Genomic DNA, 27,170 nt, shown 5'->3' on the forward strand with positions numbered 1-27,170 from the left:
CGAGGAGAGGTACAAAGTGCGCGCGAGTGTGTCTGTATGCTTCTTTGCAAACAGGCTGTGAAATTTAATTATCTCCCTCCCTCCTTGCCTCCCTCGCTCCGCTCCGTGGGAGTTCCTGCAGAGAAGGGAAGTGCATCCACTGAACCCTTCCCCTGGGAAACATTAGCCCACTCAGGCTAATCTCACAGAACAAAGGTTCCCGGTGACAAAGCGGCCAAGGAGGCATTTGTGTGCGAGTGGGCGTGCGTGTTCTGAGGAACGGGGCGGGGCCGGGTGGGGGAACGCCCAATCCCCCCCCCCCCCCCCCAAAAAATATGTCTGGGAAAGGGTGGGGGGGGAGATGGCCGCAGCCCACCGTCTACAAAGAGCACTTTTGTGACACACCGGTCTTTGATGCTGCTCCCCGCGCATACGGCACGCTCGCTTCTTCATAAAGCGACTTAAGTCGGGCTTTCAAGTCCAACTCAAGGCCCCGCCTTGCTTTCTTGTGCGTCTCTCGCAGACGTTTTGGAGCAATCGGGTCTGTGGCCTCCCGTCTACGGCGCCCGCGGGCCCCCTCCCCACCTGCAGCATCACCCCGTCTACTCGCGCTCCTCATTCCTCCGGCAACAGGAGCTCTACGCCCTGCAACAGCAACGGGCCATGGAGCATCTGCAACGCCATTCCTTGGGACAGGTACCGCGCGCGTTGTTTTTAACTTGACCCCCAATTGGATAATCGTGGTTCTAAAAAGTCTCCGCACGCTCCAGTTCCCCCACCCAGGTTTTTGTGAGCTTTTTTAAAAAAAATTATTTATTCGTAATGACAGAGAATTCAATGGGACCGATTTTAAGTGTAATTTTTTGGTGAGTGTTTTTGGTCACAGACAAACAAAATGGCCGCTAGGAAACCATACTTGTTTGTTTACGTTCAAATTTGAGCTCCGACGGCCACGGCGAGCGATGTCATATAAGACGTGATCACAGGATGACGACTCGGGCGTCCCTTCACAGCGGAAACACGACGAGGGCGCCTCGCCGTTCCAAGACTCTCCTCCGATATCAAGAACCTCGTCGTCGTCGTCGTCTCATGCGGCGGCCAAACCCTTCTCGCACACGCCTCCTCCGCCAAAGACGTCCGCCCCGTCGCCGGGGCTGTGTCCCGGTAGTCGTCGGTCACCGTGCTACCATTCGCCCTCCAGGCGAACGCACCCGCCCAATCCCCTGACCCCCGCCCCCAGCCCGGCCGCGGCGGCCCCCCGCTCGCCGGCGCTCAGCCCCGCGCCGTCGCTCTTACCCAAAGGCCCGGAGAGGACCGGCGACAGAGGAGAGGGGCAGCCGCCTCAGGACTACCCACAATCCCTGGAGCCCGGTGAGTGCGACGGCGAATAATGACTTGATAAATGCCGAACGTCTCCGCGGGGTGAAATGTCGTGTAAATTTGACGTCCCACGCCGGAGGGAGTCAAAGGCGCGAGTTCGGCTTACGAGAGGCACTGCCGCTTTAAATTATTCAAGTCGGGGAACACGTCACGATTTTTGTCCCGCTCTTTGATAATGGACGGAGTAAGAAAAAAAACATGTCAGGTATTAATCAGTGGAAAGGTTTTTCTTTCTTTTTTTTTTTTTTTTTAACCCCCCCGTTATATTGGGACAGATAAGAAATAAGTCACGGGTAACCATATTGTCATCCGCAAGCCCTCATGTGGATATGCGGGTGATCTTTTTTTTTTTTTTTTTTAATGCAAGCTAAAGAGGGTCAGCGCTCAGGCCAGCAATTAAGGTCGGGGATAGCATATGCCCCCCCCCCCCCCGCCCCCCTTCAGCGTGTGTACGTGTGTGCGAGACCTGCCCTCCTTTACCCTTCAGGGGTCCTTGAGACGTACGGGCGGAAGGGATACGCATTCATCTGGCTGCATTGTCAGGGGGGGGGGTGAGGGGATACCATCAATAATAGGAGTGCATGGGTGACGGGGGCTGGTGCAATCACGGGGAAATGGCAGTGTGTCATCAATATCCTGCTCACACACACACACACACACACACACCGAGGATCGAATGCTGTAACATTCACACACTGTTCCATCTGCACCCTGCTGTCAGCGTATTATGCCAACTTTAATGGCATTCTTCTTCCTGCCTGCCGGAGCCATACGTTAAAAAAAAAAAGGATATAAAGCCCCCCCCCCCTCCCCAAAGATTGTTCGATCGTTGCAAAGCTTGTGTATCCTTTTGGTGAGAAAAGTTCCATTGGTCTTTTTGTCTTCTTTCCACCAGACTTGCCACCCGTTTACGCTTTGCCTCCGCTGTCGGTGGGTTTCAAGGCCGGGCCGTCGCCGCCCGAAGCCCGCTTGGCTGAGCAAGACTCGCAGGAAGCGCGGCCGGCGGAGCCTGACTCCGAGTCTTTCCGGCTTCTTCCCCGCATCTCGCCGCTCACTAAAGATGAGACCGGGAGGGAGGAAGAGGAGGAGGCGGAGGAGCGAGACGGCAAAGTGGTGGAATCCCACAGTGGCCCCGCACGAGAAAAGGGGGAGGAAAGTCAAGGGGGGGGTGGATGCTCTGTTCCGGAGCAGGAAAAGACCACTTCTGGCCTGCCGCCTTGCCCTTGCCCATCTCCTGTCCCGGATCCGACTGGCCCTGCTGTTAGCGCATCCCCGAAGCGAGCGGAGATCTCCAAAAACGATGAGCTCAAGGAGGATTGCGGCAAAGAAGAGCTCGGGGGAAAAAAAACGGAGTGCGAACCGACGGACCGCGCCGTTCCGGGAATTCCTGCAGAGGATGGCAAAGAGGAAGCGGAAGAGTCTAACGGACGTGAAGAATTGGTCGTCGACGGTGAAGAAGAGACGCAGATTGAAAGGAGTCCGGAAGAGCTGGAAAAATCGCGCTCTCCTACCCCATCCGCGGACGTGCCCGCGCCGCCTTCCGCGAGCTCGGCGGCCCGGCAGCAAGGCGCCTACACGTGGAGCCTGGAGCTTCTCATCGCCGCCGCCTTGTGCGCTAGCCGGGATGCCTCGCGCGCGCCCGCGCCCGCCGCCAACGCTCCGAGTCCTCTCGTCCACCGCGGTATGGAGATCCTGGGAGAACTGGCCGAGCTGGAGATTCAGCACAGGAGTCTGGAGAGCAAAGGGAACCGAGATGAAGGTGATAAAAGTCCCTTTTTAACTTCACGCGGGATCGAAACGGTTGACGACCAACGCGACATTGACTTAAGCATTTGGGAGGATAAAGTGGTACTTGTCAGACGATGTCGAATGCGGCGTAGATTTCATTTTGCTATTTTAGAAACGGTACATTTGCTCTGTCGGCTCCATTCCACTCGCGACAGCTAAACGTTAGCGCTGTGTGGTGAAAGTCAACTCACTTCAAGTCAAGTCAAATAATGAAATTTTTATCCAGAACAAAAAAAAAAATTGCAGCTTTTTAATGCCAGGCCCAGTTGGAGTTTACCGTCAAAGTAAACATCAAACAATGAAAAACTGTACGGATGCCGTAGCTTTCTGTAGACAGATAATATAACAATACCCACAGGCATATATTCTTTATCATCTCTTAAAAAAAAACGTGTGTTTTTTTTTTTGTCGTAGTAGTTTCTTCGTCATTTTCATCTACATGATGCTGTGCTGCCTCCCAGTGGCCAAAGGCGCACTAGACGGCGCAAAATGACAAAAACGGTCACGTATTCATTTATTTCGATTGAAACTGGAACAATGTAAACGCATTCCCATCAGAGCCGGTCAGTCACACAATCGCTCGCGACGTTTGACTCTGACTTGAGTCGTTTTTGTCGTAAGCCTCAGGTAAAGCGTACTTTTACTTGAGTACAATTTGTGGCTATCCGACTTAACCTCTGGAAATGTACTCGCACAAAGCACATCAACGCACGCAAACACCGTCGTGTCCCCCAGGCTCTGGCGTCTTGCTTTGCTAATTAGACCCTTTTCCTTTTAAACACTTCTCCTGTAAGCGCTCCCATTTTCCTCTTGTCCCTCTGAGAGAAAGTGTTTTTTATTTTTTTGCTAGCGTTGCACGCGTGTGTGTGTGTGTGTGTGTGTGTGTGTAAGCTGTTAAGTAATCCCCGCTGAATCCCCGCTCTCTTCCATCAGACTCCGTGTCTCCCCCACTAGGCTGCTTCCCGCCTCTCCGCTTCATTTTTTTTTTTCCTCACCACCTCTTTGTTTTTATTTATTTCTTATTATTATTACCATTAAACCTTTGTAATCCTGTCCGTAAATCCTTCGTCTCGTTGACGGAACGAATAGGTGTAAAAAAAACATATGTCCCTTTCGTTGCGTGCATTGTTTACAAGTATGCGCGACGCATCTTTCGCATGCATGTGCAGTAATAGGTGCGAAATCAATAAGTCTTGTCACGGCTTGCAAAACGTGTGCCAAATCACACCACCTTTATTTTAGAAAAAAAATGGCTCTGGCTTCCCCGCGTGGAATGTTATTAATACTGCCGATGGCAATATTTTTTTTTTTTTTTTTTTTGTCACCGCAACTGCGCTTGGGAGATGAAAGCGATTCCGAGCAGATGCATTCACACTGCTCCTCGGTGCGGAAGAATATCGCAGACGCGGGTGTGCCGATCGTAATTACAGATAGCAACGGAATCAAGATGCCTTCTCCTCTGTATAAATTAGCACTGTTTTTTTGGGGGGTGGGGGGGCGCACATACAAGAGCTTTTGTATTAGCAGAGGAGGTTTTCTCTTCCTTCACATTTCCTTTTTATTTAAAAATGTTCCTCATTAAGTGCTCTATAATGTTTTCCACCGTTTTTTTTTTGCCCCTATCAATTTGTCCAATTTTTTTTACTCCGTTTTTCTATGGAAACACCCATTAAATTTTTAGCAGTTTAAAAAAAAAAATAATTTTGGCTGGTCAAATTTTATCGTATTTTATCATAATTTTTTTGTTCTCCCCCAATGCATGTGTCAATTTTCCTCGTCTGCGGACTACGGGCAGTCATGTTGACATTGATGCCACCCCCCCCACCTCCCCAGTTTTTTTTCCTTCTAAATATTGGCTTCATACGAGTAGCTTGCTTCAACTCGACTCCATCTACCTCGTAGAAGACGCCGTGACGCTGCACACTGGCCTCCTCCAAAGGCTAAATTGGCTTCTGTCCACGTCCGTAATGAGGAGATGTGGGAGAATAAATAGATAGCTCAATAAAGACTTTACCTCTTATTGCTTCTCCTCACCCCCGCCCCCCCCCCACTCCCCGCACGGCCGCCGCCCTCCTCTGCGCGGCTCAGCAAAACTACTGAATGTGCACGTATGTGTGTATTTCATTGATGGGCGTGTCTGCGCGTGGGGGGGACGGTCTCATGAATATTCCGTTTCATGCGCCGGTGCTGGGACAATGACGGAGCTAATGACATTGACAGATGTAGTGATTGCGCACGACGACGCAGCCCCCCCTCATCCGCCCGCCCCCCCGACGCTTGCACGTGTTGTTTGTGTGTGTGATTAGGCGGGAACAGCCATATACATCAAATAAACTACACAGCTAATATAATAAAACATCGTCGCTCCTCAAGGCGCGGCGACAGCAAAATCAATCGGCTCGCCCGGGCGCAACATGTTGTCGAACTTTGTCAGCCGTCCTGTCACCGAAGCGACGTACCGATCTGAATCACGCGCGCCCGTCATGCGTCTCTCTGCAGGTGAGCGGGTGCTGACCTTTGACCTGCACAGTCTGGCGACTCTGGCGGCCGCCCGGGCCTTGGAGATGGGGGGAGGAGGGGCTCCTCGCGGCGGAGTCCAGCAACAATGTCAAATTCGGGAACGGCTGAATTTGCGCAGGAAGTGCAGCTGGGCGCCTCGCCACGAGCCGGTGAGGAGGTTTCGCTCGATTACGTTTTTGGGGCTCGGGATCTGAATCTCAGATCCTCAGCCTTGGGATTGCTGTATAAAACGAATTGTTGACGGCGTGCGGCAAGGTGCGCTGGGGCTTAGCATGCCTGCATCACAATTCTCACTTTCAGCGTATTTCTTTATTGCTTGCGTTTGTTAAAAAAAAAGAAGTTCACGGGAAGGCGAGGTTGAAAAGAATAATTATGTTAGTTTTGGAAAAAGTTCAACCCTACCACTCGCCCTACTCGTCTGTCTTTTGAGCTCAGTCTGTGTTCGGCATTAAAATTGCCTTGCTTTGTGTACGTGTGTGCGCTTCTCTGTGTGTGTGTGTGTGTGTGTGTGTCAGGTGTGTCCGGTAAAGGGCTCCATGGAGACGATGGGAGGGGAGGAGCTGGCCATGCGTGTCCAGCTGGCTGAGCTACAGCGCCGCTACAAAGAGAAACAGAGAGAATTGGCCAAGCTTCAGAGAAAACACGACCACCAGTCAGTGCACACACACACACACACACACACACACACACACACACACACGCATCGACAATGCAGCTGTCATTCCGCATCTTCCTGATCCACAACGCCCTCCCCCTGCTCATACCTGAACACAGTTTGACCCGCAGCCAGAACAAGTTCCCTGCGTAGTTGTCCCGCTGTCCTCGTTTAATCTCTCCTCTTTCCCCCCCCGCCCCCTTTCGTCCCCGCAGGAAAGAGGAGACGTCTCGCAGCCCTGCCCGCAGGGGGCCGGGACGGCCCCGCAAGCGCAAGTCCACCCCCGGCGCGCCTGCTCCAGACGCCTCCAAAAGACTCAGGTGAGGTCCAGCGACGGGGCGCCCGCACAATCAGCCTGATTGGCGAGCCGGTGCTGTGATTTGTGTTTGTGTTTTTCAGTGAAAGGCGCGCTTGATTTGTCGAGAAGTTATACTCCTTCAAATGAATTGATTTCAACGCACCTTTAGCTGGTGATTTGCTTGATTGGGCGCCGGAAGGAGCTACTCGGGCACAATCGGGCCATATTGCAGATTGTTGCTCTAGCGCCATTTAGTGGCAAGGATGTGCAGTGATGCATGCGGATACGACTTAAAATTATTTTTTGTAACGCAAAACACAATTTGAAACCACCTTTCCCCATGGAAATAAATAGAAATTAAGCCATTAATCCGTTCCGGCCTCCTAAAAAAAAAAAAACGGCAAGAAAAGCAACAAAATGTTTTTGAATAATAAACGTACTGCTCTATTGCGCTAATACTCGTCACTCTTTGCGGGAGATAAAGAATATGTGAGTTTTGTTGTATATTCTGTCCTCGTGCGTTGCTCCGCTCTTTGCGCTCGGATATGCGTTCCCGTAATGGTTCAAAGACCATAATTATCAATGCTAGCCATTTGCATGTTAACGCCGTTTTGCGGCGGTTGTTAGCGCTACGCCGGCTTAAGCGAAATCGAGCGGGAGTGTATACACTCGGCAGGATTTTGAAATTTATAATTTTTTTTTAATATGAGGAGTCCTGATGAAGCTGACGAGGCCCCTTCATTAATCATCATTCATCACTTTTAATCATATCTATCACCCGCATCGATTATGCCCCGCTTCCCAGTGAACCATTAGCACGCATTAATATAGCCGGGGCAAAGTCCCGATGTACAGTTATCACGGTGATAAACGACTCGACCGCGCCCACCGCGGCATACCACCGCGCGTTACTTGGCACACGCGCTAACGCGCTAACGCGCATTTGTACGCACGCCCACAGACACGACAAACACCCCCTCGGTATTCCACCCACCCTAATGATAAATATGTTTTCTCATGCCGCCCCACCTTCGCTGGCTTGTGCCGCCCCCCCCCGCCCCCCCGCCCTCCTGGCCTAGATAAAATGATTAGAGAAACTCAAGGTTTGTCACGGTTAGCATTATTAGACGCCTTAATGGGAAAGGCTTTACTCACACATGCCAATGCGATTCTTAACCACACACACACACACACACACACACACTGACACACACGCTCAAGCCGAGTTTGTTTAATTACTACGCTGGCTCTTACGTGCCTGAACAGTGTTTCTTTTGTTATGAACAAGCGATTTGTTGATGCGTTTTCTCTTGTCGGCTGTGTCGGGAGTGTACATTTGCGATGTAACGACGGAGGCAACGCGCGGGCAAAACGGATACTCGACAACGGGCTCGCCTGTTCGACTGCGTCGCTCAACGAGCGTTTGATTTGGGGAAATGTTTTGACCAGAACGCGAAGGATTTAGCAATGTCATCCCCCCAAATTTAGCCGTGCCGTGAAAATACTTATTTATTTTTCGTCCGTATGTTAGTTTTCTTGCGAATTAGCATGTACTCGTATTTGCACATACCTCAGGTCAAAAACTTTGTCATTCAATCGCTGCTTTTGCAATGTATAAATGGACGCCTTGCCTTTTGGCAATATTCAACACGATTGACTACATCTCTGTTTCGTTTTTTTATTTTATTTTATTTTTTGTTGTCTCAATGACAATTTATGGATAAGTTGGCAACACTGATCGTGATTTGGTTATCAAGCTCCTCTTTGTTAGCATCCATGTTGTTACTGGAAGCACATCAGCTCGGAACAATAGATAAATATTGAATTTATGAAGCTGATCATGAATATTTTGCCTGTAATGAATCAGCGCCACGGCAGTTACGTTCAATTGGGCAACATCCTTCCCCCTCTCGGGACGACCCCGTAGCCCGAAAAGTTTGAGAACCCCTTTGCGTTGTGCGTCAGAAAGGTGCCGGAGGGGAAAGTTGGCGTAGCCCCTTTACATCCCCCCCCCCCCCGCGTGTCAGCGTAGCGCCTCACGCCCAAAGTTGTTGCAAAGAGGCCGAGGTCAAGCTTTGCGCACAAACTGCTTTCCAAACACTTGTGTGCCGCGGCATTAAAATTCCTCATAACCGGGCCTCACTCGATGCCGAGGGCCAACGCTTCCCTCTGTGGGAATATAAGATTCCCATGCCTCAGACAGCAGCTGCTAACAGCGCGTGCGCGTGGGTGAAAGCGCGAGCGCACAATGAAGGGAGGACACGGCGGGTGCGGTGGGCTGGGGGGGGGGGGGGCGGAGGCACCGCGGTGTAGTGTTCAATAGATGTTAGTGTTTATTGATCGAGCCCTGAAGCTCCGGTCAACGGACAGACTCCCTGGAGACTGCTTCATTTCGCGCGGTCCCGCCTCTCCCAAACCATCCTCCTCACACACACGCATCACCATCATCATCATCATCATCATCATCAACCTTTTAATGTGGTGATTCAGTCGAATATTTTCCCTCATCCAAGTTATGAGACAGGGTCGATCGAGGGGGGGAAATGAAGAGCGCATAACGTAACGAATGAACGGGAATGACGGGCGTGCAGACGCAAATGTGTGCCACGTATCTATTTTTTTTTTTTTGGTTCACTCTTCTAATGACACCTTTTCTCGATATATTCCCTCTGATGTGTTTCTCCAGGGCCGCTGTTAATTTACAGGATGAAGAAAGAGTGCGGAAGAAGCATGACTTCAGCAGCCCGAGCGCCGCGCAGGTCAGTCCCGCCGACACGCCCGTCCACTTTCCGCGGCGACGTTTCGATTAGCGGACGGAGATTCGTCAACTCAACGTGGCAATTACCTCAGAAATTGTCTGTTAATGCAGGATGACCAAAAAAAAAAAAAAGTGATATATGTTCATAGTATGATGCAAACGGGCCCCCGGGAGCCGTTTATCGACGTTACAAACGGAAAAAAAAAATGAATGTGACGAGAAGGATGTGTAGTCGAATAATAACAAAGTGCCAAACAAATGAACTGAAATCTGGGCCTTAAAAAACTAAAACTAAAACTAATACTAAAGCGAATGCAGCCAAAATGAAGCATTTTCGGAAAGAAATAATCATTCCAACTAAGGGGAGTGAAAGAAAAGTCCAACTCAAATAAAAATTGAACATCAACCCCCCCAGCCCCCTCCCCCCCCCAAAGTGTTCTAATGCTGCTCAATAAGAAGCCGCCGTGTCGCTTGCGCAGTTGAAAGCGGGCTGCAAGCACAGAGGTCGACCCAGCGCCCCGACTTCCGGGCTGGTCAGACGGGTGGGCCAGATGAAGCAGAAGGCCGACGCCCAGCGCGCCGCATCCTCGGGGCCAAAGAGTCACTGTGGACACGGAGGAGCAGGTGGGGAGCGGAGGGGGGACCGTGCGCCCGAATGGTGATTTTCTCCCAATAGGAGCTAACTTGCCGCTGCCTTGTCAAGACTCTCAACAGGAACGGGAGGCCGCTCACGGCGTGAAGAGAAAAAGGGGGCGCAAACCCAAGGCCTTGATGAGCCCCGACCCAAAGCAAACAGCCGCCTCGAACCGGGCCTCTGACAGGCAGGAAGTCGGGGAAAGGAGTGACAGCGAGAGCTCGGGACGCGGTGAGCGGGTCGAAAGTTGATTCCTTGATTATATTCAGTTTTTAATGAAGATGGCGATTGTTGTGTTAATAAAAGACGGGTCACGGGTCAAGGGGTCAAAAGACGGGTAATAAAATGCGACTAAAAAAATGAAACTTTAAACGGGACGCTAGATTGCGTTAAGAGACGATTGGGATGACGGCAAAGATGGAGCCAGCCGGCCAGCCGTTGTGGAATTTGGGCTCGGGTGTGCGTGTCGATGTGCCAACCAACGCGGGTATTTGTTCTCTCGTCATTAGTGGCCTCTTCTCACTTGTCGGCTCTTGTGTCACGGCATTAAAAGCGTTAACGACTCGCCGCAGGCATGCGACGCCGCTCCCTCTTGTAACCCTCCTCGGATTCGTCGCCCCCCCCCCCCTCCCTCCCCATCCACCGTCCGGCAACACGATCGCTCTCTCTCCGGTGCTGTTCAGAATGTGGCACCCATGTCCCCGGCGCTCCTCCTCACCCCCCCGCGGCTTAAAGAGGATTCCCTGAACGAAAGGGGGACAAATTCCTCTCAGTGCAACTTGGGAACATTTTTTTTTGTTGTTCTCACTTTAGACTGTGCAGGGTGCAAGACGTCACGGAAGAAAGCGGTTGACCTTGTGACCTTTTGATGACACTGACATATAGCGGCCGAGCGTGTGTGTGTGTGTGCGTGCAGCTGAGGCAAAGCGGCAATGACGGCGCCGTGAGTGACAAGCGCGCCGGGGATGAGTCGAGTGGCGCAGCTGCCAATAACTCTCAGACGCGAGCACGCCCCGCGTGTAAATCAAGGTCGGCAGACGACAACGTGCGAGCGCGTCCAAATTGGCCGAGGACCCAACAACCATTACGGGCCGACCGTCCCGGGAGCGCTTTGACTTGACTTGAGCCGTGTGACAAATTCTGGAAAAAAAATAATAAAATTCCGAATGACGCCATTTTTCTTCCATCGGCTCCGTTTTGTGCAAACGCCAAAGGAATATCGAAAGTCCGCTTGTCAATATTTTCCGTCGAGCGAGTCCCCGGGCGCCGTTAGCGCTGTTTGCATTCGGATCATTGAAAGCCGACGCAAGTGATCCTCTTGATGCCTTCCGCAGAGGACGAGGACGACTGCAGCTGCAGCAGCGATGAGGCGGCCGACGGCGTCACTGTGAGCGCGTCCTCCAAAGAGGCGCCTCCAAACTGCACCGGCTCGTTTTCGGCCCCCCCGTCGAGGCTCCACTCGAACCGGAAACGTGATACGAGGAAAGCGGGACCTCCAGGTGAGCTCTTCCTGCACATTTAATCGTAAAATCGCATTTTGTGGACGAAATTTGCGTGACCCCCCCCCCCCCGTTGTCAACGTACTCAAGGAACTCTGGCCATCCCGGAGCAAACGGAGGCCCGCAGGAAGCGCTGCCTGGACGACGGCAAAAGTGAACGGCGCGCTTCGAAAAGAGCTTCTCTTCCCGACTGGGCGGCGTCTTTGGCGGGCTGCGCTTTTGGGGATGGGCGGGGGGGCCGTGGAGCTCTGCTGGAAGAGAACAGGAAGATCAAGGAAGCGACGAGGGTGCACAGTCACCTGGCGAAGGTGAGGCGATCCTCTTCTTTCTTACCGGAGCATTTTGGAAAAGCGGGACCCATATGCCGGGAAAATAAATCCGTCTTTCGTGTGTTTAGTGTTCCAATTTGACAGTGGACAGAACCATGTGGAGCAGCGGGCAAAAAAAAATATAGATATAAAATACAATAAGAAGTATTTGCTATTCAAATATTTAACATGCATACGATGGATTGATGCAGCATCATTTCATGAAATTGGTTCATTCAATTATATGTAGTTTTTTTTAAAAAATATCATAAAAAACAACTTCTATTTAGCTTTAACAAAATTCTTTTCATGATGAAACTATTTTACATGCCTTTCATTTTCAATTATGCACAGTCGGGCTTGCTTTACAATTCGAGAGCAGCAAAGTTTGCCCCCGCCCTTGAAAGAAGGTCGTCACTATACGACTGCTGTCAATTGTAACCGCCAAAGGAAAAATATGCGCCGCTACTTTTGGCAGGTGTGCTCTATTTTTTTTTTTTTGATGACATGTTGAGGATGGGAGGAAATTTTTTGATGTCCGTTTCGACTCGCCAACAGCAACTTTTATTTTTGGTGTGCAGTAAATGCATGAGAGAGAATTCAAAATTGCATACGGTTTCCATTCGGCTCGTGAAAAGGAGACAGATTTATTCAATGTCAGCCATTTTCAGACTCTTCTTTACCATGTGACTTAAAAAAAAAATACATGAAAAAATGTCCTTTGCATTGAATGACTTCATGTCACCGTGTTAAAAACGAGGGCAGAGGATAAGAAATGCAGGGAGAGGAAATAAAAGGCCAGCAGAGTGCTGAAAAAAAATCGGACACACCCTGACTGCTTCCTGTGCAATCCACCATTAACTCCTCCACTTCTTTTAAGGCTTGAGTCACCATGACAGCACGTCAAAAAAAACAACCCCCCCCCCCAAAAAAAAAAACGCATCATAGCTCATCTTTTAAGCATGCCTTGCGTAAACACACCTTCACACACACACACGCATCAGCGCTGAGAGTGAGAGAATTGATCACCCATTGCCTCCGGTGACAAAACGCCTGTCGTGTCACCGACCCCCCCCCCCCCCCGCCCCAGAAAAAATTGGAACACAATAGCCACCTCCTGTACATTAAGCACGGTGTGGAAAGACTAAATGCAGGCAGAAACCTGTTGGACAAGGTGACTTTTCATCATCACTCATCACGGTTGTCTTACGATCGGGACTGGCCTAAACCTGTCTGGGCACGGCTAGTTTGGGTTACGGAAGGTGAGAGAAATAAATGAGACTTTGGGTTTGAGTGTAAGCACCCCCCCCCCCCCCCCCCCCCCGCCTCAAATTCAGATTGCTACTATTTACACAGTGCCAGCCATGCTACTTGTTGGTGTTTTTGTATCCTGTGTTAGCATTAAAGTCGCACTTAATTTTTGTATTAGCTAAAGCGCATGCTCAGCGAGGATAGAATAATAGTCTATTGTCCTTGTACCTAATGAATTGTCCTCTGCGTATAATGCGTCGACGCGACATAAATGCGACTTTCCGCTCGCCGACGTCCAATCTCGTTCCCGACAGCAGGTCCCGGGTCACGGGGTCAGCCGACTCCTGCAGAGCTTCACGGCCGACGATGGCTTTCACCTGGATGAGGAGAGCAGCTTCTCTGAGGAAGAGGAGGAGGATGAGGAGGAGGAGGAAGATGCGGACGAGGAGAGCCCGCAGATGACGGTTCACCTTCCTCCCAAAATGCCTTGCAAAATACCCGGTAAGGCCCCCCTCACAATTGACACATGGAGAGTTTTTTTTTCTTTTTCGTAACCTCACATAGGCATTGAATGACCGGTAGACATTTTGATCTCATTTCCGCCCATTTTCTCCTCATCAGCTCTGCCCAACTGTGTGCTCAGTAAAGAGATGCTCGTTGACGGCCTGAAGATTTTGATATCCAAGGAGGACGAGTTGCTCTACGCCGCCCTTGTCCAGACTCTGGACCTGCCCGATATGTACGTTCGGCTGACTCGTTCTGCTGTCCGATACATTCAAAAAGCTTCCGACTTCCATGTACATTCGTTCTATTTGTATTTATTTTTTTTTTGTGTCCTCTAGATTTAGTGTTGTCATAGAAGGAGAGCGCGGGAATCGCCCCCGGATCTATTCACTGGAGCAAATCCTACAAGAAGCTGTAAGTTTCAGCCCTGCGATCTCATAAAAAAAAAAATAAAAAAAAACATGTCTCGCTCTGTTTTTTAAAGAGTGCTATTTTTTGTCACTGAAATAACATTTTAGTTGTGGTTATTTTTTTTTTTGAGGGAGGCACGGCTCAAATAGATTCATGGCACCGCTGTGCTGTCTGTGGACGCTGACGTTTTGGCTAAATGTGACTGTTATTTCTTAATTTTATGTATTTGGCTCAAGGTTCTGGATGTGCGACCCCAGACCGATTCCATCCTAATGGCCGGGACGCGAGTGTGCGCCTACTGGAGCGAGCGCTCGCGTTGTCTTTACCCCGGTTATGTCCACCGAGGTGCGTGTGCGTGCGTGACACAAATCCCCAGGAACACCCATGGGGGGGGAGGAAAAAAAAACGGGCTCAATCCTCATGTGCTGGACTGCAGGGGGCGCAGGTGAAGAGAAGGAGGGAAGCGTGATGGTGGAGTTTGACGACGGCGACAGAGGACGGATTACGCTGGCTAACATTAGACTTCTGCCGCCTGGATACCAAATCTGCTGTAAGTGGGAAAACGTACAGGGGGGGCGGGGTGGGAATCAACTAGCATTTAGCAAAGCTTGCTTGTCAGGTGCGGAACCATCACCGGCGCTTCTGGTCACACCCGGACGCCGATACCGACGCAGCTCGACGCAGGAGAAGAAAGACACGCCCGCCGCCGAGAAACCAGCCAATGAGGAACAAGTCAGGAAAATCCAAGAGAAGAGACCAGGTGAGGGAATCGTACGTCGTCCCATTCCCTCCAAAAACTAGAGCACATTCCTCATATTTAAGAACCGACGGCCAGCTTGCGTCTTTTCCGACTTTGTACATTCCGCACAGACGGGCCTCGGGGGTCGGGGGGTCACATTACTAGCCCGTCAACCTGGAGTCGGAGAGGAGCCCGCTGTCAATTGTGATCTATGAACCAAATTCCTTTTCTGCGCTGTAGAACCGCATTGATTGTGACTGGATGAGGTGTCGGCGGCGTTTTTTTGCGTTAGGATGAAACATGCGCGTCACTCATCACGCTAATGCTTCAGGTGGAGACGGCTAGCGGATATGTCGAAAGCTACCTGGCTGGGTACAGATAATGCTATTACATTTCTCCCGAGTTCGTACTTGCGCTATTAATCTCAGGCCCTTCCCAACAACCGTCACGTCGTATTGATTCCGACTCCTCTCCGCCGTCGTGTCCTCTCGCAGTCGGCAGGCCCAAGAAAATCCACTCGGTCGCCAAGACTGCCGGCGGCGCGGCGACGTCCGAGTCGGACTCTGGAACCAAAGGTAATACTTCCCTGGCCAGCTGGTCCGCGCCCAAGAAGAGACCCCCGGTCGACTTCTTCCTCTTCAACGGGACTTCGCGCAAAACCCAGAAGAGATACCGAGAGCGAGACGCGGGGTTGTTTCATCGCCCCGCCTCCCACTCGCTCACACCCGCGACCCCCCTCAGAGGCATCTTTGGCTCCCCTTTTGCCGTCGACTCTTTTAGTAGCATCGCCAACGGCTACTCGGCCTTCGGTGGCGGCGCCAGCTCGGGATCTGGGCGACACGCAAACCCGGGATCTTCCTGCGGGCCCCGGGACGTCTCCGCTCGCCCCTCGGTGGTCGCCGCGGCGCCGGGGACCAGGAAGCCAATCGGCGAGCGAGACAGGAAACGCTTCCTGGTGAAGCTGGATCACGAAGGGGTGACGTCGCCGAAAACGAAGAACGGCAAGGCCCTACTTCGAATCGGAAATGGAAGCAAAGGAGGTCGAACGGTATCCCCGGCGGGCGCCCCGCTGCGCTATGTTCACCCCGCCTTGCCGGCGAAGGACGGAAAGAACGGAGGACTTGATCGAGAGCACCCCGGAGTCCGGCCGGACCCTCTTCTAAAAGGTGACGCCCCGCTTCAGAAAGATCCGCCGGCGACCGGCCACGGAGGCCAAACCGGAGATTACAGTTTGGACTACCACAGCGACGGCCCGAGTTCTTACTCCGAGCTCGATGAGGACGACGAAGACGGCGGCAAAGATGCGGCGGCGGCGTTGTCGCATCGCGGCGGCCGCTTTCTCTCCCGTCTGTCGGTCTGCTTCTCCTCCTCCTCCTCCTCGTCCTCGACGTCAGGTTCCATCTCGTCCTCGTCCCTTTGCTCCTCGGACAACGATTCCTCCTACTCGTCCGATGAAGAGTCTTCATCCGTCCTCCTGCGCCGCGCGCTGCTCCAGCAGGACAAACGCAAACACGGACAGAACCTGAGGTCGGAGGTCAGCGACCCCAACCCTTTGGCCACGGTCGCGGCTCATCCCTATCCGAAGGACGGGACGGAGGACAGGACTGAGTACGTTTCCAAAGCAAGTGTGGCCAATAACGGTAGTTCAGCCAAGACCCAAGTGAAGAGAAAGGAAGGGGTTCCTAATAGCCACCACCAAGGTCCGAGCGGCCCTAAACCTTCTTCCAAGGACCCGGCGGCGGCTAAAAGGCAGAGGATGTCCTCACCGGAACCTCAAGCCGGCATCGCTCCGCTGCTGTCTGGACGCCAGCTGTGGAAATGGTCCGGTAGTCCGACACAGGTAAGACGAGAAGCTTACGTTTGTTTTTGGATCGGTGATCAAGGTGATGAGGAGTTTTCTTGGTGGGAGGCGGGAGTCTTCCCAGGAACAGATCCCTAGAGCCAAAAGGTTTGAGAACGCCCTACATGCCGCTCAAGTATTCTTTGGCATTAAATATGAGCAGCCGCAATGAATGACATTCATAAAATAAAATAAGACTACTTGGTGCAAGCGCACCATAACTCGTTCACTCCCAAAGACGGTTTTAAACGTCTTTTCAGACTTGGTCTAGAATTGTCTGGTACTGAATGAGTTGACGTATTCGGCGACCCCGCATCGGAGCTTTTAATATCCCGTCCAGGATTCTTATTGCTCATTTTGTTCCGCCGCCAGAGGCGGGGTCTGAAGGGTAAAGCCCGCAAGCTGTTCTACAAGGCCATCGTGCGCGGCAAGGAGACGGTGCGGGTGGGCGATTGCGCCGTGTTCCTGTCGCCCGGCCGGCCCCAGCTGCCTTACGTCGGCAGGGTGGAGAGCTTGTGGGAGTCGTGGAGCTCCAGCATGGTGGTCAGGGTCAAGTGGTTCTACCACCCGGAGGAGACTCGCCTGGGCAAGCGACACTGTGACGGCAAGGTAGAGACCCTTCAAAACATTTTTTTTTTGTTCTTTAAGCTGAAATAGCCATGAAAATGTGAAGAAAAAAATCTTTTTCACCCGTTTGCTGGCACAACATACGTCCAGCTCTTGAAAAATTTCTACTTGATGGTTTTTCCCAACCTGTTTTACGGCTAAGCGGCAAAACCCCCAAACAACTTGGAGGCAGTTTTTGTTTTTGGGTGAAATTTGAGGGTTAACCTAAATTGCACAACGATAACTTTTGACAAGTGAACCAAATTAATCTCCTCGGAACTTTTGAAATGTACATCTGTTGAATTTGCTCATGAAATTCTAAGCTAGAATTTTCAATTTGAGTTTCAATTGAATCAATTTGTTCAATTTATTCACAAATGTCCCGAGTGTGAAATTTGGCTTTGTTCTCTTCTGTGAATGGCTGCAAGCGGATGCGCGTTGTTCTTTCCCCTCACCAAATGCCTCCGGCGTAGCTCGGCGAACAAAATCGAAAAATGATTTCCCGATTTCCCAAAGTGGCATTTTCGCCAAGGAGCGCCTTTTGAGAATCGCCCGTTTACCGAACTTTCCCCAAGGCCCCGTATAACACTGTTGACCGACTCTCTCCCAGAACGCCTTGTACCAGTCGAGCCACGAGGACGAGAACGACGTTCAGACCATCTCGCATCGCTGCCAGGTTGTCGGCCGCTCCGAATACGATCACATGAACCGCGAGCACAAGTCGGCCAACGATCTTTTCTACCTGGCCGGCACGTACGAGCCCACCACCGGGCAACTGATTGGCGCCGACGGTATGGCTATCGTGTCCTAGCATCCGCCGCTAGAGTGACCCAAGTGATATTGAGCCGCTTGGGTGGGTGGGGCAATGGGATACATCCCAGTACCGGGCACTTAAAGGACTCTGGTTAGTTCTTGGAAGCCCATGCCGCCTCAGTTTTACCCGCCCGTCGTACTTAAATATCTTGCAACAAAAGAACCGGGAGCACACACGTGAGCACTTTGGAGTTCGCCAACTCGTCGGATATGCTTCTGTTTTGGGAAACCAAGAAAAGACTCGGGGAGAGGAAGGGAAGTCACTGTAAGCCACACTGGTTTGGCACGCTTGGAAAGGTCTAAAAACTGCTTTTCTCTTGGTTGACCCGGGAGACCCCCCCCAACAGGACCAAAAAAAAAAAAAAAACCCAAAACCCTCCGGTGTCATTTTGGACTGTGCGCAAGAGCTGATCGGTTGTGAGCCGAGATGATGTCACGTCTTTAAAACACAAATGTTTTCCTCTTGTCAAGCCATACACATCAATACCTCTCTGGCATCTTTGTGTTCAGGTGCAAAGACGCGTGTACAGGTCGTCGGATTGCTTTTTTTTCTTTTAATGTGTGCGTGTTTGGCTTTAAGCAGCCTTGCGTGGATGGATAATAATGTAAATACTATGCATAGATAATTTTTTTTTTTTACATTGCAGAGGAAATGCTTTTTATTTCCATGTTAAAACGTTTCCTTTGAATGCACTGTGGGTAAGTCAGTCGGAAAAAAAAAATTGAACGGAGCGATGTCTAACTTGGAATTAAAAAAAACATTTTTTTTTGCATTTCTTGTTGGAACCTGACTGGAAAAAGAAACCAAGTTTCTGCTTTTCACTGATGCGGAAAGAATCCGCTTGATCGGCCTTTATTTCTGCGTCAAATGTAAATATTTGTCGGGCGTCGAAAAGAGATATACCAAAGCACCTGTGAGCTTACACTTCCATCACATTACAAGATAATTATATGAGAGTGAATTAAAAAAAAAAAAAACTAATAATAATAAAAATGTTCAATCAAATCTGAATCCGGGAGCCCTGCAATCACCCCCCCCTCACCCCCGAGGTATTTGAGGTAGAGTTCCCTCTCGACTGTGTTGCTATGACAGCCTCGGATAAAACGTCGCCGCGACATTGTCTGCGCACCGCCCAGCTGATGCACTTGAGGTCTCTATGACAACCAGAAATGGCATCACATGACTGTGAAGGACAATCAGCGCCAATCAATGGGACAACGTTTGAGAGAGACCAAAAAAAAAAAAAAAAGATGCTTCTTGTCACTTTTTTTTTTTTTTTATAAATCCTGCTTTGCCAAAAATGTCTGCGTGTGGGCACGCTGTTTTTTTTTTTTTTACGTTCGCCGTGGTCTTACGTTGATGCAAACCCGTGATGACTCTTGTATAGGATGTACAGGAAGGGGTGGGGGGGGAGAACACAAAATGCCTTTTTGTTTGTAGGCCTTTGACTGACTTTTTGAGATGTGAAAACTTTGTTTAAAAAAAAATAATATTATAAACACTGGATTTACTTCTGATCATCCCATTTGGACGGACGCAACATTTTTTTTTCCTTCCCCCCCCACTGGAACCCGCTTTGTATGGTTACGATGGGGGAAAAAAAATATGATTTCTTCTCCTTCTTACGGAGGTATTTCTTACATATTTCCAGATGTACAAAAAGAGAATATTTATCTTAATTTTATTGCCTTTTTTTGTGTTTCATTAAAAAAAAAAATTGTTACGAAAAGTGAGAGAAAAGAAAAAGCATCCAGAATGTTTTATTTTGCTGCTTATTACCCCCCCCCCCCACCCCCGTCCCCCCTGTCCCTTTTCCCGCAAGCTTTGTGAATAGCGCCTTGTGTTCATCAATGGTGATCATTTGTCAGCTGAGGGAAAATGGACCATGGGATAAAAGTGCAGAAGAATGGGGGGGCCGGGGGGGGGGGGGGGGGGCTTTCGTTTGAGACAGGAACAAGCCATTTGAAACTGTAGCTGTGCTTGATAGATGGAAGGCTGGTTGCAAAAGTCTTTGTCTGGCCGGCAGCCCGTCCAGGTGGGTCAGGCCTTTGCAAGAATTAAAAAAAAAAAAAAAAAAGACCTTAAGTGCCTTCATTAGCGGTTACCCAATTGCAGCGAACTTACCTTCAAATAGTCTCCTGGCCGGGCCGCTTTAGAGCCCCCACGTTATCCGCTACGAGTGCGCGCGTGTGACATGTGAAGAGACAACAATTTTTCACGATACTTTTTTTTTCCAGACTTGAGAGCCGGCATGTGGACCGTAGCCGCTTTTTAGAGCGCATCGTTGTCACTCACGCCGCAACATTTTTACCTATTGTTGCCGTCAGGCAGAATCTTCGCATCTCCCAAATCTTTTTGGGAAACTGAAAAAAAAAAAGATTTGAGGTACCAAAACACCGCATCATTCAAAATGTTTACTTTTTTTGACCTTTTTGCCTGACGATCACCTTCTGCACCAAAGACATTTGTTTGCACACTCCATGTAAATGGGAAAGATTCCTGCACTGCAGTGTGTTTGTTCGATGTTGCTTTTTGGGTGTGCGTTTGTGTGTGTGTGTGTGTGTGTGTGTGTGTGTGTGTGTGTGTGTGTGTGTGTGTTCAAGCAGGGGCACTTGGAGGAGCGCCGAGGTCATCCCCAGCAAGGTCGGGACTTTCTGGGACAAGGTGAGCCAACTTACTTGCATTTTATTTGGCACGTCACACTTGTATAGAATTTTTTTGTTTGGTGACACGAACGCCTTTGCGACACATCTTACTGCGGCATTGTCTGGATGGCCGATTTACCTTTGACCTCAAATTGCAGTCAGCTTGCCGTGTGCCCGCGTGTGTCGTGACGCAACCCCACCGCCCCTCCCCTGAAAGATTGCTAATGATCCTTAGCGACCGTTTAAAATCACTCGCAGCATTCACACGCCTTTGGCCAATGCCGTGCTTGCGTGTTTACTTTGCTTTTTTGTCTTGCCGTGTTTTTGCCGTTTAGCTTGTGAGTACAGCGATACGGAACACCGCAGCCAGCCGACGTGACCGCACACGCACGCACATAGCGCGGGGCCTCCTCATTGGCTCCGCAATCAACTGACACCTTGAAAACACGCAGACGTTAAGTGCAGTCTTTTGACTCCTTATCAGCAGGTTTGCATTGAGCTTATCTCGCCTGACATTGTTAGACTACTTTACCCAGAATGCCGCAGGAGATAGGGGCACAATGGGAGGCTGAGAGGTTTGGGGGGAGGGTTGGGGCGAGGGTATGAGGGCGCCCTCCGGGTTAATGAGGGAGAGCTTTTCATGCAGTCAGAGCAAACATGCCGCAGGCTCGTGTGTGTGTGTGTGTGTGTTCAGGTATTCGTGTCTTTGTAGGGCGGCAAAGTGTGTTGACGCAGTCGCGTAACCTTTCACAGTGCGCCTAAGCTCGAGTGTTTTTCAGTTAGGCCCCCACCCCTAAAGACACATACACAATATACAAATACTACAGTGCGTGCAGTAATTACACTGAGAAGAAATAGCCGATGTCAGCACTCCCTCAGCATGTTTTTATCGTATTTGTTTTAATATACAGCAACCCCCCCTGCCCCGTTTATCGCGGGAGCTACGTTCCAAAAAAAGAACCCGTGATCGGCGAAATGCGTGAAGTAGTGGTTTTTATTTTTTTTAGCAATTCTTACCGTATTTTCCGCACTATAAACACAGCTCGCCTTAAAATCCGGAGACGTGCTCCCAATGTTCTAACTTGCAGTTGGTTCCGTTCGACTGGAGAGGCGTTCAGGACCGCCTCCGAAAAACGAAAATGAACGATTCCTTCAATGAAACTACGAAAATTGAAAATAATGCATCAAAACAGAAAATCAAGCAACTCAAAATAAATTCTATAGGACCCCCCCCCCTACAGAATTTATTTTGTGATGAATAAATAACACTTCCGAGACAGTCCAATCTTATCCATTTTACTGACATCTGATCGTTCCGTTGGCGCTACGCTCAAGGAAATGCCAAAGTCAATTCTGTAGGGGGGGCTACTGAATTTATTTTATTTCCTTGTTTGATTTTGTGTTTTGATGCATGATTTTTCCATTTTTGTACATAAAAAATCCAAAATAAAGAACCGACTTAAGTTGCAGCATTGGTCTGTCCAGCATTTTCGCCCGCCGCGCCGCTCAAAAGTTGCATCGTCGTGTTTTCTTTCAGGAGTCTTGCGGGATGTTACATTTGAGACGCCGTTTGCCTGAAAAAGTCCAGAAGTCTAATCCGTCACGTCCTGCTTGCGGGGTCCGGTTTTTTTTGTTGTTGTTTTTTTTTTTTTGCGTTTATCGTCCGCTTCAGTGCAGCAGTGTGTGTGTGTGGGGTGGGGGGGTGTTGGAGACGGGGGGGTGCGACAAGAAACTGAGTGAGAGGTGAAATAGTAACGTGTGGCAATGTTGGGTTATGTTTTATGAGTGTGTGCGCGTGGGTGTGTTTTGAGTCCAGAGAAAGCGCTCCATTTAGACGCAGGCTGAACCTGTCACTGAGGTAAATAAATGCTTGCCAGCTGCTTTGAGCTTTGAGATGCTCATGTGTTTGCAGATCGTTTCAATGTGTGCGTCGTTGGTGTGTGTGTGTGTGTGTGTGTTAGGGGGTACATTCAGGTCAGTGAGTAGCTGTAAGAAGATCAGCTCTTTTCTCCGCATGGCCCCATCTATCGTTCATTTGAGCCCGCATGAGCTCGTTGCTAGTATCCATCTTATCTGTGTGTGTGTGTGTGTGTGTGTGTGTGTGTGTGTGTGTGTGTATGTGTGTGTGTGTGTGTGTGTGTGTGTGTGGGTGAGACAAGTCAGTGTGACTCCTTGGTAGTTGCGCGGCGTATCCTGTGCTAACAGATGGCACCCGTACATAAATCCCGGCTTCTTGGCTGCGTGGAAGTCATGTCCATGTTCTACTTCAGCATGACGACATCAACATAGCCTGACCCCCCCCCCCCCAACCCCTCCTCCCTTTGCAACCCATTACACCCCATAGTCGAGGCAGAAAAACGTACCTGCTGTCGATCTTGTTTTGGCCACGTACTCCAGTTTTGGTCTTGAGATTCCTTACAAATCTGCAATTTAAATCGCATCATTCCCCCCCCCCCCCCCGATGAATCCAACTACAGTACTACAATTTAAAGTAGTAACCCCCCCCCCAAAAAAAAAGGTTTGTGGAGCACATTTAGGAGTCCCAAGGATCATGTTAACAAGACACCCATTTTTGGGGGGGAATTAATTGACATGGCGGCGCCTTGTCATGGTGGCGTAGTGGTTAGCACGTCTGCCTCGGCACGCGATGTTCCGGATTCAAGTTTTTGTCGTTTTTTTTGCTTATACTCTGGCGACAAATGATGTCATATTTCATCTTTATATTCAGTTTAGTCTTTCGTATCGTGTCCTACGGTAACATTTCACGATGAAGTCACTTTATAGTTTGCGTGTCTCAAATGGCTACCTATTAAGTTTAGAATTCCCGCCCCCCCCTCCCAGAACAGAAAGCTTAACAACAACAACCTACTGTCATATTTAGCGACTCTTATCACCTCATGCATGCAATGGGGGGGGGGGGGGGGAATAATTAATGATCCATGGTGAATGATTGACTTTCCATACCCAAACGAGCTTTGTGCGCTGGAACCGAATATTGAAGCTCCCCCCCCCCCCCCCCCCGAAGCTCACAATCGACACGGGAGAAAAAAAGCGCGAGGACCTTGTCTTGTGAAAAGGAAGCGGAATTAATGAGATTCCTCCCCGTTACCCGTTGACCTCCGTCGCGTTTCAAAAAGCCCACTGTGCGCAGATTGCACGCGTCGGCGCCATTCAAAAACAAGGTTGCCGTTACCATGGTGATAAATTTTCCACAAATGTAATTAGAGAAGGTATCGGCGGAGGCGGCTTTTGTCACTTTTTTTTTTTTTCATGGTGTGTAGACTCGCAAGGAGCATTACGGGGGTAAACACGAGCGTTTCCCTGCAAGGTCGCGTACACTGTGCCACGTCGCTTGTCAGATGAAGATTGATGCACATCGTGGGAGCCAACGCTTCAGAAATGGCGCTGTATAGAACTCGCTTCACCGTGGGGGGGGGGGGGGGGGCATGTGGAGATCCTAATTCTGTTTCTATGGCGACATGTCAATAAAATAGAAAATCATACAAAAGTGTATTCAGTCGCGATTATATTTTCCGCACTATTATGGCGCAACGCATAGAATAGACACGACAATAGTTGCGTCGTGTACTTAAACTTCTGTAGTCTCCGGAAGTGCGTACTCGTGTATTTGTTGTGGAGATAATAAATCAATCGGCTCCGTTTTTGACATGGCAACCAATTTAAAATCGGTGCACTGTTTTACGAAGGCTTTCCGCTGCACGTTGACTTCGTTTGAGATTGCCGTTTGGTTTTCCAGAGATGGTGACGAACGAAAAACTTTTTTTAAAAAGGAAAAAAAAAATAATCAAGGTCAAATAATGACCTTTACATATCCAGTACGCGATATTTAAATTTCGATCCGCCAGGTTGACTTTGTTACCGGTTACCCGAGTAACATTTTCGCCCCTCCCCGAATGACGATCTTTAAAACCCGAATCCTTTCACGCCCTCGTTCACCTCGCGTGCAGGTGCACTTCCTCCACCTCGACGTTTGAGGCCTTAGTCACGCGCTTCTCACTCTTTCATCTCATCAAGCGTTCATCAGTCGGCGGTTCGTCCATCGCACCTCGCGGGCGCATCGCTCATCGTCGGCCGTGTCGCCTTCCCAACGATAACATCTCTCCCATCGACTGACACGCCCGTTCTGCCAAACGCGCGCACGTATGACGACGTGGAATGCGATCGTCGCCCGTTTCAAGGTCTTCCTGCCTACGCGGCAGGAGGCACCTACACATTTAGCCCCCCCCCTCCCTTTTTTTTTTTTTATAACACCCTCGCGCAGCTCACAGTTGTTCATCACGGCGCGTACAAATGTACACGCACGTACAGTTGCCATGGTGACGGACAGGCAGCCATGCGGAATGAGTGCACGGTCTCTCGGGACGTCTCCTTTGTCCATCTTTCCATGGCTCTCCTTTAGCGATGACAAGACGTCTCCTCTGTGTCTGCGCCCCCCCGCCCCCCCTGGCTTGCACCCTCTTCCTCGCTTCATTATGTATAATGCATGTTTTTTCCTCAATATTTCTTCCCGGGCCTATCTATTTCACTTTTATTCTTTGACAATTTCCCCTCAGTTTAGGGGGGGGGGGGATGGTGTCGCATGCGCAACTCGAATCCCAAGTCGATCCGGCTCATCCGGAAGTCTGGAACGCGTTGCGATAAGCTGCAGGTCGGTTGGAGCGCTTTTGAGTGGCGGCTCCTGATGATGATGATGATGGAGAGACTGCCGAGTGGTTCCTCTCTAAAATTCCCCCCGGCCCCCCCCAAAAAACAAACCAAAACCCAGCCCTCTGGTTGTGGTTGTACTAAATCTGCTGCCTTCAATTCCCGTGAGTCACCAGCAGCACTTTGCATGTTTGGGCTGGACGACACCAAGCGCCGGCAGGGCTCCATTATGGAGGCCTTTTGCTCAGTCAAATGGAAAACTGCGTTCGAGAGTTTTCGGTGGGGACTTGATCCACCTCTTAATATCCCCCCCCCCACCCCAAAAAAAATCGATATAATACAAAACTGCAACAGCGATACTTAACTTTTCGGACTTAAGTCTCCATACCCTTGTTCAAAATTCAAATGCCAGATTTGAGTGATAGATGAGACCGATGTAACGATTAAGTACCTCTGATTAAACCCAACTCACGTTTCAATGTTCTAGTAGGCTTTTCCTGTCTTTTTTGGAGTCACATCTTCCTAGCAACACTGTAGTTTTAAGTTGCAAGGGCAACAATTTGATTTTAAAAAAAAACAAAAATTCATGTCCATGTACAACAAGAGTTATGGTATAAAATGTATAGAATAGACTGTCAGGAATATACTGTAATAATACGATTTAAATATTTGAATTTATGTTGTAACTAATGGCCTGCCACTGCGATATTCATTTTATTCGCTCGCAATTTAAGTTCATTTTTCAGGTGCAATTGGCGTATCATTTTGCTTAAAGTAATATATTCCCCATTTCGTCCATTTTTAATATTTTTTCTTTTTGGGCCGTATTCATGATATGACACCAAATGGAGGCTCGCTCCCCATGTGATTATTTCAGACAAGACCTTTGCTCAGTTTAGTTGCACAAGTACCCTTAAGAAAAAAATTGCAGAATGGTGAAATTGCCCCCCCCCCCCCCAAGTGTTGCAAATTTACAGATGGCCGACGCTAATCGTGAGGGGCGGGGGGAGACGGCAGCATCCTCTGCTTTTAGCCTGCGCCGATGCCCTTCCACCCAGTGACTGATCACCCACAACGCATGACCCCCCCCCCCCGCCATAAATAACGCCGCAACTCCGCACCTCCCATTTATTGTGTGTAAGCTTACGTGTACATTTTGCGCGGCTGTTTTTACAACAAGCTTGGCGTTAAGCTGTCCGTCAACCGGCAGAATAAAATAAGTAAAAATAAACGGCCCGTATCATCGGCGCACGTGCAAAGAAGCGCAGACGCGGCGAGACGCTCGCTTTCCACCCTTTCCCTTCTCTCCTTACGCATCTCCCGCTCGCCATCATTCATCTTCTTCTCCATCTCTCCTGAAATATCTCTAGCGTCATGACTTGACAAGTTTGAGAACGGACACCGATTCTGTATTTGACTCGGTCGACTCATTGGTGTCAAAGTTGAGGCCCGGGGGCCAGAACTGGCCCGCCGCGTCATTCCATATGGCCCGCGAAAGCAAATCGAGCATGTCAAGTTGCATCATGCTTGTTAAAGTCTGAACCCAAATATTTAAACTGTCTTATGTAATCCATGTTAGCGGTCATTATTCAGAGTTTTAAAATTAGTTATTCGTCAATTGGTTGTGCGCGGTGTACGCGGATTCAACATTTGATTTGGTTTCCCAAAATTCATTGCGATTGCGCAAGCAGTTTTAATCTGGTGGGCCGCTGCCTCGCTCGTGCAAGCAGACTGTAGCGATTAAAAAAAAAAAAACCTCGGGCGCTAAAATTCAACCGGTCCACGTTGGCTTGTTAACGAAATAAACGGCCCGACAAACGCTGATCAAAATTTTAAGCTTTCGCGTTTTATGCTTGACAGAGGAAATAACCCATCC

The 27,170-nt window shown here is 49.8% G+C and overlaps 1 protein-coding gene across 7 annotated transcripts in view; it reads left to right on the forward strand.

Annotated features, from left to right (window-relative positions):
* Positions 1–19,577, forward strand: part of bahcc1b (BAH domain and coiled-coil containing 1b) — a 58,972-nt gene extending 39,395 nt beyond the window's left edge. For all 7 annotated transcript variants that reach the window (XM_052069603.1, XM_052069602.1, XM_052069601.1 and 4 more), the window contains 20 exons: positions 503–675; positions 993–1,350; positions 2,255–3,118; positions 5,647–5,816; positions 6,183–6,319; positions 6,538–6,642; positions 9,307–9,379; positions 9,858–10,002; positions 10,082–10,243; positions 11,347–11,511; positions 11,602–11,819; positions 13,388–13,571; positions 13,692–13,809; positions 13,913–13,988; positions 14,222–14,330; positions 14,422–14,535; positions 14,605–14,745; positions 15,219–16,564; positions 16,937–17,173; positions 17,781–19,577. In XM_052069603.1, the coding sequence (XP_051925563.1) occupies positions 503–675; positions 993–1,350; positions 2,255–3,118; positions 5,647–5,816; positions 6,183–6,319; positions 6,538–6,642; positions 9,307–9,379; positions 9,858–10,002; positions 10,082–10,243; positions 11,347–11,511; positions 11,602–11,819; positions 13,388–13,571; positions 13,692–13,809; positions 13,913–13,988; positions 14,222–14,330; positions 14,422–14,535; positions 14,605–14,745; positions 15,219–16,564; positions 16,937–17,173; positions 17,781–17,981 (5,096 nt within the window). In that variant the 3' untranslated portion in view covers positions 17,982–19,577. The remainder of the gene's footprint in view (positions 1–502; positions 676–992; positions 1,351–2,254; positions 3,119–5,646; positions 5,817–6,182; positions 6,320–6,537; positions 6,643–9,306; positions 9,380–9,857; positions 10,003–10,081; positions 10,244–11,346; positions 11,512–11,601; positions 11,820–13,387; positions 13,572–13,691; positions 13,810–13,912; positions 13,989–14,221; positions 14,331–14,421; positions 14,536–14,604; positions 14,746–15,218; positions 16,565–16,936; positions 17,174–17,780) is intronic.
* The last annotated feature ends 7,593 nt before the right edge of the window (positions 19,578–27,170 follow it).

The sequence above is a fragment of the Hippocampus zosterae genome, chromosome 7 (assembly GCF_025434085.1).
Source record: "Hippocampus zosterae strain Florida chromosome 7, ASM2543408v3, whole genome shotgun sequence".
Lineage (NCBI taxonomy): Eukaryota > Metazoa > Chordata > Actinopteri > Syngnathiformes > Syngnathidae > Hippocampus > Hippocampus zosterae.